Genomic DNA, 19,204 nt, shown 5'->3' on the forward strand with positions numbered 1-19,204 from the left:
AAAAGGCATTACTGAAACTACATGTATTGTAAAAAGGGCCTTTCGTGCCCACGCATCTATTCAATTCGCAAGAAGAAGGAGCAGCGCATACAGTGCGCGTCCTTGAGTTGTTCTCTATATTTAATTTTGTGCATGGTATCAAGTTAAAAGGAACCTGCGCTTCTACACACACTACTAGCGCACAAACCATGAGGCGACCAGAAGCTTGCGGCTGATCTGGTCAGTCAGCAAAAAATGGCTCAACCGGCGACCTCTCGATCTTATAAGATTGATAGACTCAATGATAAGAATTATCGATCTTGGAAAATGACCATGGAAATGATTTTGCAGACAACCAACCTGCTAGATAACAATACAATATTACAATGCCCTGCCCCTACCGCGACTAATGCCGCGGACGTTGGAGCATGGAAAGCCCGTGACCTAAGTGAACGGCTAGAATTAGTTACACACATGGAAAACCCTCAGATTCAATTAGTGAGACCACTGGCTACAGCCCACCAATATTGGGAGCCTCTTTGCCTCCATCGTGGCAACCATTTATAACAACCAAAACCACCACGACCATGACCGTACCTCTCGTTGTTCTTGCAATCTTGCAAGAACATACCATGAGAACCACCATTGCATCTTCATCTCATTCTTCACCCATGGCCATGTATGTGCGTAACAATCATAAAAAGCACTTTAAGTTTTCAAATCAAGCTAATCGATCCTCATTCTCCTCTCGAAATAAAAAGTTTCAAAACCGTTCTCGAGCCTCTAAGGAAGGCTTCCATCTAACCAAACCCTATTGCAAGATTTGTGCAAAACCTGGCCATGATGGCTGGCACAATTCAAAGGGTAAAGCCTGCTATAAGCCTCATCAAAACCAAGCACATTATGCCTCCAATTCGGACACTTCTTCATGTGCTGGAGCATCCAGTGATGGCTCTTCTTCTTCTTCTGATGATTACTCCTTCGAAGATGCTCTCCTCGCCTTCATGACATTTCACATCACCACAGTTCTCCAAACACATGGATTTTGGATACAGGCGTGACATGTCGCTTGACCTCACATAAAGATTGGCTCACTAATTTCAAACCATTAACTACACCGCTTGAAATTCGGTTCGGTAACAATGGTCAAGCTAAGATTGAATTATCAAATGGCAGTATAGTTGCCATTGATAATGTCTTTTATGTTCCGGATGTTGCCAAGAACCTCATGTCCGTCAGCAAATTGACAACAATCGGGACATCGATCGAGTTCCATCATAATCAATATTGCCTCATCAAACATCTATTACCCTCTGACCATAATTACATAGTCTCATGCCCAAAAATTGGTCGGCTATACATTCTTGGTCGCACACCTGAACTTGATGAAATTTATCAAGCATCTCGTGAGGAACCCAAACATTATCATATCTATATTATCTTAAGGAAGAGTTTCACAAAGCTACCACATGGCAAGAATTTGGAGGCCCGGGGAGGTTTGAGGAGGTTTGGGTAGAATTTGATTTTGAAAACCTCAAAAGACATGCGAGGTTTACTACCTTTGTTTTGTGAAGACTAGTCTTTACCCAAACTATTTTCTTCAATGGTCAGCACTGACACCAAATCCATAAAGTTGGGAATGTTCCTGAGTCTTAATATACGTCTAGAATGCCTTGTATTATGGCCCAAGACCATGTGGACATACTTCCACCTTATCATCATCAACAGAAACAACAAAATAGATATAAGGGATTCGACAATGCCCTTGATCTTTAAGTCATAATCATTCATAGACATGCTTTTCTTCTCCACAGTTCACTTTGACCTAACAAACGATATTGGAATAAGAAGGTTAAAGGCTTGTTTGGAAGGTATAATAGATTACTAAGAGGATGTGTAAAGATACTTGTGGGTAAAATAGGGTTTGATGTTTTTTGATAAACCCTAATTTGACCCCCAAATGAATTCGAAATGAAGACCTTATAGGCTTGATGCGGAGTCCTTATGAAGTACTACAAGAGGATATACAACTCTGGGCAATACCTAAAAAGCCTATGACTGAATTTAGGGTTTAGGTTGCATGTATGCAAGGAATTCTTAGAAATTTTGAGAGCATTCTTGTTGGCTTTTAGAACTGAATGTCAATGTACCCAAGCATCACCATATATTCCCATCAAACACCTCTTGTTATTACCATCACAAGGCATTCATAATGCATCAATAGGCATCCATATCCATCAAATTAGTATCCCTCAATGTATCCAAATGCATATTAATTTTCTCTTTCTAAATCATCCACTTTCCAACATGTCAACACTTTGCCCAATGAAAATATATCAGCTATGCCACGATTGGAAGTCAGTGAAGCAAAGTGGATGAAGCGTGTCAAAGTTTTTTGATCTCCCAACCAAGCTCTTCCACCCCCTTACTCAAGTTTTAAATCCAAGAGCAAGGGTTTGGGCCATTTCTTTCCCACCAAGGACCTAATCCTCCACCTTACCGCTTTCCGATGGCAATCACGGCAAGGCGAATTCAATCCATGCTCCCCTTGGCCTCTCCTCAAAATGCCAAGGTACCCTCACACACATTCTAGCTAGCTTTTGAATTGAGAGGTGTCTACAAATGTGTGTGAGAACCAATGAATCAATGTCAATGAGAAGAATCACTCACATCCAAGGCACTTATAGATGCATGGCATACAACTCAACCAATATAAGAGCTTTTTATGTTGATGATGAGGTTAAATGGACATGTAACTTCTTCTTTCTTGAACTCTTCGCAAACACTTCTTGATGTATTTAATGTCTTCATCAAAGTGGCTCAATGAAAATATACAATAGGCTTGCTATGCATGAATGCATGAAGAAACCCTAGAGATGAAGAGAGCACTTGATCTCAATGAGCAAAAACTTGATGAATGATATTCCAAAAGCTAAAAGCAATGTAAGGCATGATCAATGAAGTCAATGGGAATGTGATCATGCAATTGAAACCATGAAAAATCCTAAATGTAACCCTAATTTGGTTGGATTTTCCCTTAAACCCCTTTTCGTCTAAGAAACTAATTTCTCCATCATATCGATGCAATGAATGCGTAGATGATCAAAGGGAAGGCTAATGAACAAGATTTAGGCCCTGGATCCCTAAAAAGTAGAGAGAAAACCCTAATTTCTCAAGAATTTCAAGATATGCGAGAAAGGGATTAATCTCATGAAATTCCGTGCTTAAACATCAATTACTCACATATATGAGTATAGCCAAGAATAATTTTATTGAAGATTTTTTTCCAAATTTATGATAGAAACCCTAATTTACCAAATAAATCCTAATGCCAAGAAATTGAAGCATTGAGTCATAATGGAAGATGCTTACACTTAGGAGAGTTACTATATCAAGTGTTATGGCATCCAATGTGTAAGTCATAAGCCCTAATCTCCATGAAAAATGTGTTGTAGCCTCACACGCAAGAAAACGTGCTAAAAATCATCTTCATTGGTACCAATGTGAAGCTTAATCATGTTAGGTCACTTACTAGTAGGTAGAATAGCAACAATGGTGAGTCTTGAGCTCCACAACACTCCAAGATGAAGCGTGCAGAAGCTAGCCTTCTAATGAAGAAAATCGTGAGCAAGAACACCATCATTTGAGCTTGAAATGGAGCTCAGACTCTACCTAACATAAATCCCAAGCTTTGACAAACTAAAATCTCAAGATGGAGCCACAAAAATCAAGCGAGAGAGATAAGTGAAAAACATTTTTGAGTAGCAATACTAATCAAGATTAGTGAAATTTTCCCAAAATTTGGTCCTGAAATTTGAAATTTCGTGCAGCACCCCCAAAATTTCGTCTCCCTAGTAAGTCCATAGCTAAAAGCTCTAGAAATTAATAGAAAAGAAACTTTCACCATTCAAGATCACCATAGTCATCTTCTTAAGAAAATTAAGAAAATGCAAAAAATGATGACAATTGGTAGAAAAATATTTTAGTGCATTATTAGCACTAATCTTAGTCATTAAGGTATTCTCTAGGTTTGTTCCTTCATTAGGGTTCATTAGAAGGACAACAGTATTCTCTACTTAGTTTAATATTTTTGCGCATTACTAGTACTAATCTTTGTCATTAGGGTATTCTCAAGGTTTGTTCCTTCATTAGGGTTTATTAGAAGGAGAAGGATCCACAACTCTCTTTATAGCTTCTATTGTATCCCCTTGCAAGATTTGGCATTTAGTAACTACACAGCCCCCCCTTATCACAAGGGCAAGGGTAGCATTAGTTCCACATTAAACCCCTTAGCCGAAGCAAAGTAAAGTGGAAATTGGGAGTAGCAGCGTGGCATCAGCAAGAAGAAAAAAGCTTTCATTCGGGACGACAAGCAAAGAAGGGCATCTTAAGAAACAATAACAACACATTACTAAGCCTTGTGCAAAGGGCAGCGCCACCACAGAGAAGCATCATTATCTGCAACAGCTATTTTGCTGCTGGTAAACTAGCATACAACGGGAAAGAAGCATGTCAAGCTAACGGCGTGTCAAGCTGAGGTGGGTGAGAGAAAGCAACTCCTAGGTAGCAGCTACGCAAACAAAATTAGTATAAGAAAAAATTACGCTCAGCTTGGACTTAGTCAAAGAACCAGTAGTAGCTGGTGAGGAGCGCACAGAAACCGACAGCAAACGACACCATTTTTGAAACCCCTTCGTCACCAAAAGTAAGCACCAAGGCAGGTTATCTCAAACATAGCACAACAAAGGGGCGAACTTGGGGAGCAAAGCAGAAGAAGCCAGCAATCATTTCAGTAAACTTTGTGGCAGGAAGCAACGGACAAGAGCAACGTGTAGCATCTCTATGGAGCGGAATATCTCCCTGTAGTCTTCTCGGTCCTTTTTCCCTGCACATAGCCTCAGGAGGGTGGTAGAGATTGCAGAGTGTAGCTCTACACTCGTGTCATCTCCATCGGCTTCACAATACAGCATTCCACGGTGCAGCGTAGTTCAACAGCAAAGGAGGTCGGAGATAAAGACGTAAGATGGAAAGTAAATTTTTTTTACAATGAAATAAATATCCTCTATTAAGGGTCGTTCATATGGGCCTCATCAATTGTGCTTGGGCTGCACCAACAAGGTCATCATTGACATATGCATAAATGCTAGGATCTTCAATCACATCATCATATCAACAGCCATCATAGCTCCATCGATTGGATCATCATCAACAAGGCCTTCATCCAAACTCACGACAAAATCATCCTAGATAATTTTTTTTCACAATAACTTGCAACCATTGTACATTTTGCCAATATGAGTAGGCGAAATTCTCTCAAGTGTGAAGAACATTGTAAATGTGGCCAATATGAGCATGTGAGAGCAAGTGTAAAATGAAGATTAAATCCTGTATAAAATGCCACAACCAAATGAGTATGCAAGCGTAGGTGTGCACAAGTAGATACCAAATTGTCGACAAGAGGAACAAGAAGTGGAGTCAAGGTCATAGCAACCAAAAGGCTATCACGACATTGACATCAACATGAGGAGCAAAGGAGCTACCAACCACTACCCTAACTTAAAATCATATATTGTAAAATCCAACAATGAGTAGGCAAAGTGATGCAAAAAACTCGACCACCAGAGAGTAGCCAAAGCAACATCCCAGGGAAGTGAAAATCAACTTGACCACCTCTAAAGTAACCACTTAGCTAGAGAGTAACCAAGCCAAAGAGCCTCTGAGTTACCTAAACAAGTTAGAAATGAGGGGGCATGAAAATATGTTATAAAACCCGACATCCAACCTCCTTGGGTAGCCCAGCGATTTGTCACCAAGGGGAGGTGTTGAGAAATTTGGTGCTAAATAGCACAAGGAAGAGGTAGGGCATGAGAATGAGTAGCCAAGAATGTGCAAAGCCTAGCATGAAGGCACATGAGCAAAGGAATTTATCTCACATTGATGTACAAGCCTAAAGCGTATACCTCCACATATAAAAGGGGGCCGTTTTAATGTAATGAATCATATCACTTGCACTTATCTCAAGTTTCTATATGTGTCCAACGATTTGTCACCAAGGGGAGGTGTTGAGAAATGTGGTGCTAAATAGCACAAGGAAGAGATAGGGCATGAGAATGAGTAGCCAAGAATGTGCAAACCCTAGCATGAAGGCGCATGAGCAAAGGGATTTATCTCACATTGATGTACAAGCCTAAATTGTGTACCTCCACATATAAAAGGGGGCCATGTTAATGCAGTGAATCATATCACTTGCACTTATCTCAAGTTTTTATATGTGTCCAAGTTAATCTATCTTGGAGTCTAATTAACTTGAGTGAAATTTCATTAGCACACCCTCATCATCATGAGCTAACTTAGGTATCACACATCTTAGATTAGTCATGTTACTTATGTTATCATTAGAGTAGGATTAAATTCTAATTAGGTAGTTGATTATCATTAGGAGAACTAGATCCATGATTCTGTGCTGTAACACATTTAAAATCCTAAGAAGATTGGTAGCATAGCATACAAACTTGAGTTGCCACAGAGCTTTTGAGTACATCCTGCTTTGCATGTGAGTAGACTCCGAAAAATCATTGATCATAAAGAGAACATAGCTACTCCTAATGTTTTGGTAGAACTTCTTGAACTATCAACGATTCCACAAGAACCTGAAAAGATTATAGAATTCAAGGATCGGAATAGGAGGCATATTGTGTACCGAGAGGCACTTGCCAAATGAAAATATTGGGAACAAGAAGCATCTACATGGGAACATTTAAGCATCTACATAGGCATATTGTGTATTGAGAGGCACTTGTTAAATGAAAAGATAGGAACCAAGAAGCATATACATGGGAACATTTCAGTACGCTAACCAAGAACTATCCAGAGCTTGTTTTCGCACACCAAAACTCTTCTTAAGAAGAAGGTAATGTCACGTAGCATGTAATGCACATGAGGATCAACCAAGTACACACACCGAAGTGGGTGTAGTGAGAGTAAGTCTAGAGTTCAAGGGTGAGTCGTCCGGGTTGGAGTACCATAGGCAACCAGGCTAGTGTGGGCAGCCATAACACGACATATAGCTTGGAAGGATGGGTTCATGGTCATTCTTTCTCTAAAGTTGGGAGTGAACACAAGTCATTTCTCTCTCATTCTGCATTGCCAGAGTGTGTCTGTATAGGAGTTCGTAGTAGTGACCAGAGCATCACACACACACACATAAGTGCAGGCATGAACATGAACATTCATTCACACACACAAATATAAAAGTGTGAGAATGAGTATTTTCACATGCACATACATAAAAAAATATAGCAGATAGTTACAATACCAATAAACAAGGTTAGGATATAACATGGAAAGTTTATCTGAGGTGAAAAGCATTTAATGTAACTTCCACTTCAAAAGAAAATCACAAATACACTTCGAAATCAAGGAAATATGAGTACTTTACATGTTATGAAATTTAATAGGTCATAATAAATTGGTGGCCATTAGAGAGATTGTAATGCCAAATAAAATTACTAAAATAATCATTATTTTTATGTTGATGAAAGTTTGTCTAAGGTTAAAAGCATCTGATGTAAATTCCACTTCAAAAGAAAATCACAAATATACTTAGAAATCAAAGAAATATGACTACTTTAAATGTTATGAAATTTAAAAAGTCATGATAAATTGGTGGCCATTTGAGAGATTGTAACTCCTAATAAAATAACTAAAAGAATCATTAATTTTTTGATGATGAATAAATAAGCCTAGTTCAATGATTGAAAAATAATTTTGATTAACTACCTAGCTATTGACAAAGGGGAAATAAGAGAAGAAAAGACATCAAGGCTAGGCAAAACCTCAATAATAAAGATTTGTCTAAAACCCCTAGATGATGTAGGTAAAATCTAAAAAGACATTATAGGTTAGATACTGTTGAGGTTAGTAGGATATGAAGATTTGTTTGAGTTTAGAGGAGATGAATCATGCTCTCTCACCTTTTAGTAGGAGGGAAATTGAAGTAATCATGTGTAGTGCAATTGTAAATGGAATTGTGATTTAATTAAAATCATACAATTATTGAAGTGCAAGTGCAAAAGAAAGGAACATATAAATAGCTTGTGGGTGCACTTCTAAAGAAGTTGGAGATGAGCACAATGTTAAAATGACATGAATGAGCTTACACAAGGAGTGACAAAAGTAGGATAAATAAAGGGAAAGCTAGTGGAAGCTCTTAGAAGTTGGGATAAGTTATACCATGGAAAAAGTGCACCTTAGGACTGTAACCATAGGGATTCAAGGGAATGCAACCTTGAAAATTATTTGTTTGGTGCCAATTGTGGCTGTAAAGTTTGCTTACGTTGCTTACATGGTATGTTAAGATGGGCCTATTAAAAACTTGCTTACTTGGTATGTTAAGATGGACCTAATAAAATGTGAAAAAAAAACCATAGGTTTAGTGAAAAAGGAGTAGTTTTACTACCTCAACATCTATAGAAATATGCATTAAGATATAAAACTTGAAAAATAGATCTCTTAAAAATATTTATTGAACCACTTCATGTATATGATTTTCTTTTACTGAATTATTAAAAAATATATAATAATTAAAAAGAAACTCTTATTAGTATTAGTGACAGGCAAGTAATACTACGAGGTCTTGGGCTTCTAGGGTGTGCTATGAATCAAAAGAGAAGTTATGGCTTAAAGCTATATGACTCCCCATGGTGAGGCCAAAGATTAGTGGTACGGTTGTAGTTTATAACCCCCCCTTGGACTTCAAAATTCACAAAATTGAAGGCCTACAAGGTACAATGGCCTTCATGTGAAACCCATTACTCATGAAACTCTACTTGGGATGGTTGCCATTTGATACCCAATTTTTTAGAGGGGCTAGATTTGAAGACCAAAATGAGTCTTGAAGCCTACCATAGCCTTCAATTTTCAATAGTGCTTAGTGGACTCATTGTACATGGCAATTAGATTGTCTTTCACATGCCTACTATAATGATGGTGAATATAAAGCTCGCTAAAGGTAATTTTTCATGCATGTGCATTTTTAGACCAAGCCTTAAAAAAGAAGAAGGGACGGTTACACTTTTTTTGGTAATTTGATAACTAAAAAGTGTCACATGTATAAAAGACGATATTACATAAATTTATATCCATGGTCATTTTTTTAGTGATGCTATATCCATATATTACATTTGGCAAAGCTACGAGTGCTCAATTACATCAATAGATAGAAGGTTCATAGAATGTTAACTTACATCGTTTTCTTTGAAAGCAATGAGGAAATACACCCAGATAGATTGTTACCATCGACATTCCTTGAAACAAAAGATCATTTATTAGCTAAATTACATTTTTTTAAAAAGAAGAAGAAGCATTCATGTACACACTCCTATTTGTCTACTTACAATAGCCTTAATTTTGGTAGTAATTCCAAAAATGGAGGGACGTGTCCGCTCAAGTTATTGTTTTGAAGTTCCCTAGTACATTGCCAGAATGAATGTGTTATAAAATAACGTATAGTATGTGCAAAAAGAAACAAATAAAAAAAGAGAAGGTTGCAAGCACGAAGTATGGCTTTTGGTACTCAGGTGTGTGTGGGGGGGGGGGGATGCACCTGACTTTTCTTTGAAAGGTAAAAGTTCCAAGTCAACTCCAGTTTATCAACTTACAAGTATTGAAGGTTCACCAACGAATTGAGATCAGGTATTGAGCCATAAAGCATGTTGTCCGATAGATCTCTGCCACGACATAAAATCTTGTCAGTTCAATGTGGGATTCGCGAAGGCTCTGCGAAAGACACACCTGCAGATGCGATATGCTCACATTTGCTGGAGCTGGGATAGATTGTTGATAGATGAAGGTATGGTTCCGCTAAGCTTGTAACCCGCGAGATGTCTAAATTATAGTCATTAAACAGCGAGTGTTTGTAAAGTGAATTAGTCAGTCCATGAATTACCATAAATTTACACGATTTTCAATAGAGAGTAAAGCCAATATAAATCTTACATCTCTGTAATCCTGTCGTTGCTGCACACAATCCAGGTCCACCCATAGCCTTGTGGCAGGCAGGGATCTCCATCGCCATATGCCGTTAGAGGGAGGGACTCCTGAACGTTCGTGATCGCTTCCACTGTATATTATGCATTCATTAAACGCGAGATGAGACTTGTTTGTGCAGTGACCTCCAAGGTAAATGACATAAGTGATAGCAAAATGACTAGAGTAATATCTATGAAGAGAGCTGGCAACCGCTCTATGTCTGAAGCAAATGGAGGGACGTAAGCTCATTTTTTAGAGAGAGACGTGAAGCTAGACAAGCAAAATACAAACAGAAATAGTAGGTTTGTACCGATTTTAAACAAGATACTTGGAGACCACGTAAAATTGTTTGATTTCAAACAGATCTGTGCTAGTATGTATGCACGCAAGTTGTGAATATGGACATTTGGTTTCATAAAGATGGCTACCTTCTACAGGAAAATTTAACTGTTTCTCTCTGAAACGTAACAAAAACCGAGACTTGAGAGGATCACAAGCAGTAATCTATCTACAGTATAAGTGGCCATAAAATAAAATAGAATAAATTGCGAGGCCTTAGACGCAGACAGTTTGACTGTGTTCAACTTACCTTGACACTTAGAACAACGTGAATGGCTATAGTAGCTTTTAAAATAAAAATTCGAATTTTATTAGATCCCACAAGAATGTCAACAAGGTTATCACTATCACTATCAAGACACACATTCACTATCACTATCAAGAGACACATCCCCTAATTCAATAGAGGAGGAGGATGAGGTGGAAGCAGCATCTTCCTCCATGCATTCAACAACATCATCATCACTATCAAGTTCAAGACCTAATGAATAACCATCATCACTATCAAGTTCAACACCTAATGAATAGCAATCTTGGATCTCTTCCTTTGGTTACGTGGCTCAGATATCCAATCCAGGAATCTTTTATTTTTGTCTCGATAGTGATATATCCAATTTTAGTCAATGTAAAGCTATAGACCAAAATATCAAATGTGCATGTTCTAGAGATTGAGATGCAATAATAGGCTTTTGTGCTCTTTGATGTAGGGCATCCAATATTTGTACAAGGATATGTGCTCCCTTCATTTCCTTGGGAGCAATGTCTAGAAAATCTTGCAAACCTTCATGTCTAAAACTATGTACCCATATCTAGAACCCATTTTGAAGTTAAAAATTTTCTTTTAATTGTGCATTTTGGTTCAGGTCCTACAAGGGTAGCTTGGGTATTCTATCACCCAATGTGTCGTTGACTTTGGGCCACATACATGTAGACCCTCTCCAAAGTTAGTCCCCACTCTAATGGCGTAGTCCTACAAGTCTCTTGGAGAAAAATTGAGTATGGTGTAGAGGTTTTCACTCCTGAGTTCATCCATGAATGTCTTCTAAATTTTCTTAAGACCATTCCAAGATCACATAGAAATGCTTCCCCCTCAAGTCCCCACACCATAAACTATTGGTCACCTATGTGACCAAAGCCTCAAACACGAGGAGAAGCCTCAAAGGGAAACCCTCAATTATTCCATGTATGGATGTTACTTTTGTTACATTTGTTCACAAGTTTGTAATAGCTAGTCTACCTCACCTCTATTCATGAACTCCATATGTGATTAGCAAACAATCTCAGTCCCAATATTTTTTATTAGTTACAAGGCAACTATGGGTTGCCACTACGCGTTGATCCATATAAAAAAGATTTGGGATGATATCCATGAAAGACACTTTTGAATTTCACCCTACTTCTACATAGATGCACACAGTAAAGGGGTACCACCCTTCCAAATATGGATCACTTTTGAAGCTAGTGGGCAAGTTGCCACATGAGCCCTGCAAGTGAGTCACAAGGCTAATTGGAGTGAACACCCTAACATGTTGTTAGTTACTGGGTGTTGTAATCGAGTTGTTATCTTCGATGTCCATGAAAGACACCATCCCTGACCTCGCGTGTCGAGCTTAATGGTGGTAGGTATATTACACTATTATCATAACCAAATCATCAATGATGAGCTGGTCGAAACATTTGAACGATGTAGCAATGCTTGACTAATGTGTGGGATGGCGATAACTACCATCGTACCCATATGGACATGAACAAACACCTAGTGGGGTGTCCCAAAGAGTAATTAAATGAAGAACCTCTCAAATGAGAGACTCGGGAGGGTCACTCATAAATATGTAAGTGTAGCACATGGGTTCAACAGAAGGGATTTTTAATATTCCTTTTTTACACATTTTTTACATATAGAGGGGTACCATTTAAAGGGGGTATTCACAAGTTGAATAGGAAAAGGGTATATTTTATGCATGAAAAATTCACATATAAGAAATTTTTAAAACAATCCTTGAACACACGTGATACAGACGGTTTACATATAGTGAGCTCCCCGAGATGAGAGACGCAAGCTCTACCCACTAGGCTACCACCTTGGGGACCTTGATGAGCATCATTTTGGTTTTTGTAACATTGACTAATAGTTCAATAATACAACAAGACTAGCCCAAGATATCCAAGAGACACTATACTTCTTTGAGGAAAGAGACACTATACTTCTTTGAGGCTATATCCAAAGAGAAATACATCATAAACATAAATAAAAATCATAGTTACATGATGCTTCAAAAAGGGGCCTAGGAGTTGGGTCAAGAATTAGCTTGTCCTTTTGCCATTTTCTATGAAGTCTTATGTGCTCTCCATGACTATTCTCGTACTAACAAGATGATTTATGGTGATGTGTTTGGGTCAAAAACTAGCTTCATTTACCCTTCATTGGCTTAAGTTTTATAAAGCTTAAATAGAGAGAGAGAGAGAGAGGGAGAGAGAGAGAATACTAAATGAATGGGCAAAGGAACACAAACACAAACACACAACCAGTAAACCTAAAACTAACGTTTACTTATGTACAATAAAAGTTTTCAATGATATGGTCAAGAATAAATATAAATGCAAGCAAATTATAATTGTTGAATTTCATGGTAGATCGAAGAAAAAGATCAGTATAGGGATTAAGCCTAAGCATACACAGCATTGAGTGATTAGCACAGTAAGCAAAGTACTCAGCAAAAGAGCAGCATAATGATATAAAATATGAGCTATACTTCCATTATATCTTGCCTCTTATATAGGCGTAATTACAAGGTTGATCGTCGCTGATGAGGTCGGGAATCCACCTCCAAATCATCACCACCTTCTAGTTGATTCTAGATCATCAACCGACTACATTCTCTCCTCCATGATCCCTCACCTACCAGATTCCTCACGAGTTGTTTCTACCTACTTGGATGAATTCTTTTGATACTTTATTGTTTGGTGATTACACCTTTGACCTTTGCACATATTTTCCCCAAGTTTATGCTTCATATATTATCCTTCATCCCCATGTATCCATCAATTTTATCCAAAAATCCCTCCCTAATACACTATAAAGAAAACTAACCAACCTTTATCTAGTTAGCTATACTAAAAAAGTTACATTTAATGAAACCTTGTCCATTCGCATGGCATACTTACTAATCATGAACTAATTGTGACACATACTTAATAGCATACAGCATAAGCATAGCATAAGCCTAAGGACATGAATATTTGGATAAATCTTTAGATTGATTGAAAGACAACTCTTTAGATGGCTTGCAAGGACCCGCCTAAAGTGCTTGTTGCTATGCATGGGGCAACAACCCCCTAGTAATGTTGTGCTTATTGGCTCTAGCCAACACTAACCTTAGGGTGGCACAACCTTTGGTTCACTATGCATAGTGTTTGACTGAAATATTCTAGATAGGTGGCACAATCTTTGATTCACTATCCATAGTGATGCGAGTTAACTATTCTAGATGGGTGTACACATGTGAATCATTATGATCTTTAATGCTAGTGAGCATACCTACAAATGTATTTGTGTCCATGATACTAGAAACTACATCAATGAACAAGAAAATCTAAAATGCTTTAAAAAAACTTAAACATTGTACACTCAAGCTTGAGAGGTGTCATACTAACACATTCTAAATGCACATATATGTTATGCTAACACGTTCTAAATGCACACCTGTCACAAAGAACATTTTTTAGGTTTCCTAGGCCAACTATGTTAACACATTCTAAATGCACATAGGTGTCACACACATAACTTTTTAAGGTTTCCTTGGCCAACTACTCACAATTGCACACTGCATTATAAGAGATTTCATAGAGTCGACAAAGAATACACAAAAGGTTTTAAGAAAGATGAAGTTTAGGCATCCCTAAGAATCTAAATTTGTAATTGTCCCAAATGTGGACTATATCTTATTAGTTCAGCTTATTGTTTCCCTATTTATCGTACACCTTTTTTACACTTTGGGACCACCTACATGCAAATGTTGCCAAAACAAGGTTAGGTTTTGATACCAATTATAATTTTCATATGTTTCAACCTTAGTTAGATGTAATTCTCTAAGATGATAAGAAGTTATGACTCTCATTTCAGACCTAGAACCACCTTTTTTCTTCTTCTCTTCCTTCTATAGAAGTACCTATTAAGCTACTCCAACCTTTCACTTATTCTCTGCCTTTCTTAGAAGTACTTGCATTGTTGTACCTATCGAGTGACTGTGCAATGAAGACAATTTCCTAGATGTGAGCTATTAAACACCATGCTTGCATTCTGCACTAGTACACATGCAATCACATAAATTGCTCACACACGAAATTTCTAAAGTAGTTAGATCCACTAAGGTCCAGAGTAATTGCTTGTGGTTAGATCTAGGGCTTGGCCTTGTAAAGGTGAAGTGCTAGGTTCTGTAGAGAGAGTGGATTATATATATATATATATATATATATATATATATATATATATATATATATATACATACACACACACACACATATATACATACATACATACATACATACATACATACATATATATATATATATATATATATATATATATAGAGAGAGAGAGAGAGAGAGAGAGAGAGAGAGAGATTGAATAAGGTTTGGGACTCTTAAAAATAAAAGGACTTGAATAAATTAAATCAAAACATCACTTCCTTTCTATATAGGAAGGATCCATCTCTTTTTAAAGAGGAAGGCTTCCTCTATAAAAAGATCCTTTATAGAAAGGCTTCCTCTATAGAGGACTTGAATAAATTAAATCAAAACATCACTTCATTTCTATATAGGAAGGATCCCTCTCTTTTTATAGTGGAAGTCTTCCTCTCTATATAGGAAGGATCCATCTCTTTTTATAGAGGAAGGCTTTCTCTCTACACCCATCCTCTCTATAATATTTATCTCTAATTTCTTATCACACATACAAATTCTGGCACTCCCTCTCCATTGGAAAAGGTGAAATTCTTTCAAGAATTATAAGTTATCTAAAGTTACACATCTTGCTTAGTTTCAAAATAATGTAGCTTATAAAAATATAAAGTAATGACACATGCGAGTATCCTCATAACTATCCTCCATTCTAGAATATCAAAGGAAAATAAAAGGATTTTAATAAATCAAATTAAAACATCACTCTCTTTTTAAAGAGGAAGGCTTTCTCTATACACCCATTCTCACAATATTCTGCTCAAAGGTCATGGCGGCATGGCCGTCTACATACCACATGCATAGTGCTAGGGATAATGAGGTTATACATAAATAATAGACGACTAGGGCTGTTATCATCCCTCCTCCGCTATTTTTTGTGGCTTGGAAGGGGGTGGATGTTAAGCATGCAATGGTGTTAACACTACCCAGATGGGTGACCTCCCGGGAAGTCGTCCCCTCCAACAAACTCATCTAGAATCATATTGAGAGAATTTTTTATCTTCTTATTACACATGCAAATTTTAACACTCCCTTTCAATTGGATAGGGTGAAATGCTTTCAAGAATTATAAGAGATGAGAAGTTGCACATAATGCTTTCAAAATAAAGTAGCTTATAAAAAAGTAATGACGCATGTGAGCATCTTGATCACTATCCTCCATTCTAACATATCAAAGAAAAATAATTAGATTTAAATAAATCAAATCAAAACATCACTCTCTTTTTATAGAGGAAGGCTCCCTCTCTTTTTATAGAGAAGGGCTTCCTCTCTAAACCCATCCTCACAATATTCATATGTAGTCATAGTGACAGAAGTTGTTATCTTCTTATCACACATGCAAATTCTAATGGCTGCTCTCAATTGGATAAGCTAAATGTTTTCAAGAATTATAAGTTATTTGAAGTTGCACATCTTGCTTTCACAAAAAAGTAGCTTAACATTGGTGCAAGAAATGTGAAACATATCTTAAATTAGTGTTTGAACAAGGCCAACACCATTTAACATATGAATAGTTTGATAGTGAAGGCTTGTGTAATAACAAAGAGGCATAAACCATCTCAATAGATAAAGGCCTGGGAAAATTCCTACAAATTTCAAAAAACAAATGGTGGAAAAAGAAGTTTTGATTTGCAGCATGCAGAGTTGTAAAGCCTAAGTTGTAGTAGAGATAGCAGCCTCTCTATGAGGAGTGACTTGTGTTATGGGGCTCGTTTGGAAAAATCGCTACTATGCTGCTTTCGCACTCTGATTTTAGCTATGGCCACCTTCTTTCTCATTCCTTCCTTTTTGTAGAAGGTTCTGTGATTTACTACCCATGCCTGTGCTTTGCTACCCACGCTAAAGAAGACCACCTCATTGTGGCAACGCTAAAGAAGACCGCCTCCTTGATCATTAGGCACATGTTAAGCCAAGTAATTACCATCATCTTAAAGATCACAAAATAGAGAAAAAGGGAGATACGTACACAAGAATAGGCATAATAGAGTTATGTTATATTGCATGATCCTTGTCGATTATATAGAGACAGGTTTTGTAACTACCAGTGCGCATGATATGAAGATGCACATTTACGATGGTGCCCAATGCACAAATATAATTATTCTAAAATTTCCCCCATCTAAAACAAAAGAGGGACATGAAAATGGGATTTGATTTTGAACTACCGGAGATTTATTTTTCTAAGCTAAACCTAGGCTAAAATTACATGTGCCATCAATTCAATTTTAGAATTGGGACATCGACATTAGCAAGATGTAATGCCCGGGCGAAGAATAGGCTTAGCTGGGCACTATTTAGACCATTAAGGAGTAAGGGACTAGCCCGACATACAATACATGTGGGTGCTGATTATGCTTAGCATCAACACATAAAGGTAAAAGGTGTGGAACTACCTTTCTTGTATAGTCATCAATATAATCAGAAAAAATTAGGGCAAGGTCGCCATGGGCTTCAACCGAGCCCTTTTGATTGGGATGTCCTCTGAATTTTCTTCACCCAGAGAATGTGGGGATCCTCAAAGAGATTGAGGAGAAATTTAGAGATGACTGAATCTGCATGGTTTCATAGGCTATCAGAAATTGCCATAATTTGTTTCTTCTTTTACAGAGGGGCTAGTAGGTGGCTTTTCTTCTTGCTTTGCTCCATGATGCACAATCGACTGTTGTGCATGTTACATAGAGGGATCAATAGTCTTGCATCTTGCAAGGGGAGGGATTATTGCCAGCACAAGGGAGAAGCGACCTCCAATGAATCTAGGTCCACGATTTTATTAATATTTCCAACGATTGCAAAACACACAAGCAGGTTCAAAATCCTTGTCAATTACATACAAGCAGGTTCAAAATCCTTGTCAATTACATACAAGCAGGTTCTGTAAACTGTTGGTGTGTATGATACGAAGAGTCACATTTATGGTGGTGCCTAATGGTGTGTTCACACAAATATAGTTATTCTAATTTAATAGCTATTTAATCCCTCTCTTGTGTTCTGCACTACCACTATTATGCTCACAGATAGCACTTGCACATAAAATTACCACTTCAATTAGATCTAGTGTGACACAAAGTTGGAGGTTTAACTTTGGTCATGTCTCAAACCCAAAGGTTGAGGAAGGGGAGGCGGTCTCGGTGTCAAAGAAAGCAACATGAACAAACTCTCACCGTCTATCTCCCTAGATCAAAGCAAATACATAGACATCAAAGGTGAGATTGTAGTCTAGAAGAGGAAATAGGAAAGGCTCTGGGGAAGCATTAATTTGAGCCAAGAGATCAGCTCCAAAGTGAGGGCAAGTCTTTGCTGGAAGAAAATCTTTTGGCTCAATACGATGTGAATTGAAGTGAAAGGGGTATATTGATATGGCTCATTTGGACGGATTGGATGGTTGGGCCGCATCATTTTCAAAAAAAAAGAAAAAAAACCAATAAAACGTCCCAAAGTGAATAATCTGCTCTGACCAGACAACTATAACTTCTTCTGTACTAATCAAAAACATCAATGGATAGAGATTGAAAAAACAAAGATTTTGACATAAAAATAGGAGAAGCGAGCACAAAGTTATGATTGTTTTAGTGAGAAGTGTCAAAACTGTCCCAAATACACAATCTGCTCAGATAGCCATAACTTTTTCTGTGCTACTCAAAAAAAACATTGAAAACATCAATGGATAGAGCTTAAAAAAATAAAGATTTTGATATAACATTGAAAACATCAATGGATAGAGCTTGAAAAAATAAAGATTTTGATATAAGTTTCATCAAAAATAGAGAAGTGAGCACAAAGTTATGAGTGTTTTAGTGAGAAGTGTCAAAAAACTATCCCAAATACACAGTCTGCTCTGATCAGACAGCCATAACTTTGCAACTAAAAATAGAGTATTGAAAACATCAATGGATAGAGCTTAAAAAAACTAAGATTTTGATATAAGTTTCATAAAAAACAGAGAAGCGAGCACAAAGTTATGACTGTTTTAGTGAACAATACCAAAACTTTCTATACCCGCCTGTAACTGTAGGGAGAGGGAACGATTTCCCTCACTAGAAAAGTAACTTCCAAGATACATGGTGGGTTGAGGTCACCCAAGGGAGTAGAGGATCTTCTTATAATAGATCTGGAAGCAAGCTACTCATGTGGACACAGTAAGCTATAAAGCGAAGAGGAAAAAGATAGAGAAAGGCACCAAAAGAGACTTCCAATTGGAGAGGACCACAAGAGTAGGTGAGACTAATGCTTAAGGGAGATGGAAAAGCATAGGAGGAGCTGGATACAAGGCTATGGCATAGCTACAAGGAGAGAAAAAAAATGAGGTGTTTGAGAGGGAGGAGAGAGACCTCTTTTATAGAGAAACTCTCACCCTATTACATTTCCAGCCAGTAGATTCCTTCACCCCCCTGGTGACATA

General features: G+C 37.6%; 1 protein-coding gene across 5 annotated transcripts in view; it reads right to left on the minus strand.

Annotated features, from left to right (window-relative positions):
• The window catches only part of LOC147620527 (putative LRR receptor-like serine/threonine-protein kinase At1g05700), a 185,852-nt gene that overhangs the window by 99,464 nt on the left and 67,184 nt on the right, over positions 1–19,204 (minus strand). For all 5 annotated transcript variants that reach the window (XM_086824756.1, XM_086824758.1, XM_086824757.1 and 2 more), the window contains exons 4-8: positions 9,976–10,099; positions 9,793–9,864; positions 9,639–9,707; positions 9,375–9,446; positions 9,225–9,284 (exon numbers count right to left, since the gene is read on the minus strand). In XM_086824756.1, the coding sequence (XP_086680882.1) occupies positions 9,225–9,284; positions 9,375–9,446; positions 9,639–9,707; positions 9,793–9,864; positions 9,976–10,099 (397 nt within the window). The remainder of the gene's footprint in view (positions 1–9,224; positions 9,285–9,374; positions 9,447–9,638; positions 9,708–9,792; positions 9,865–9,975; positions 10,100–19,204) is intronic.

The sequence above is a fragment of the Cibotium barometz genome, chromosome 31, assembly GCF_041138505.1.
Source record: "Cibotium barometz isolate CiBa-2024 chromosome 31, ASM4113850v1, whole genome shotgun sequence".
Classification (NCBI taxonomy): Eukaryota; Viridiplantae; Streptophyta; class Polypodiopsida; order Cyatheales; family Cibotiaceae; genus Cibotium; species Cibotium barometz.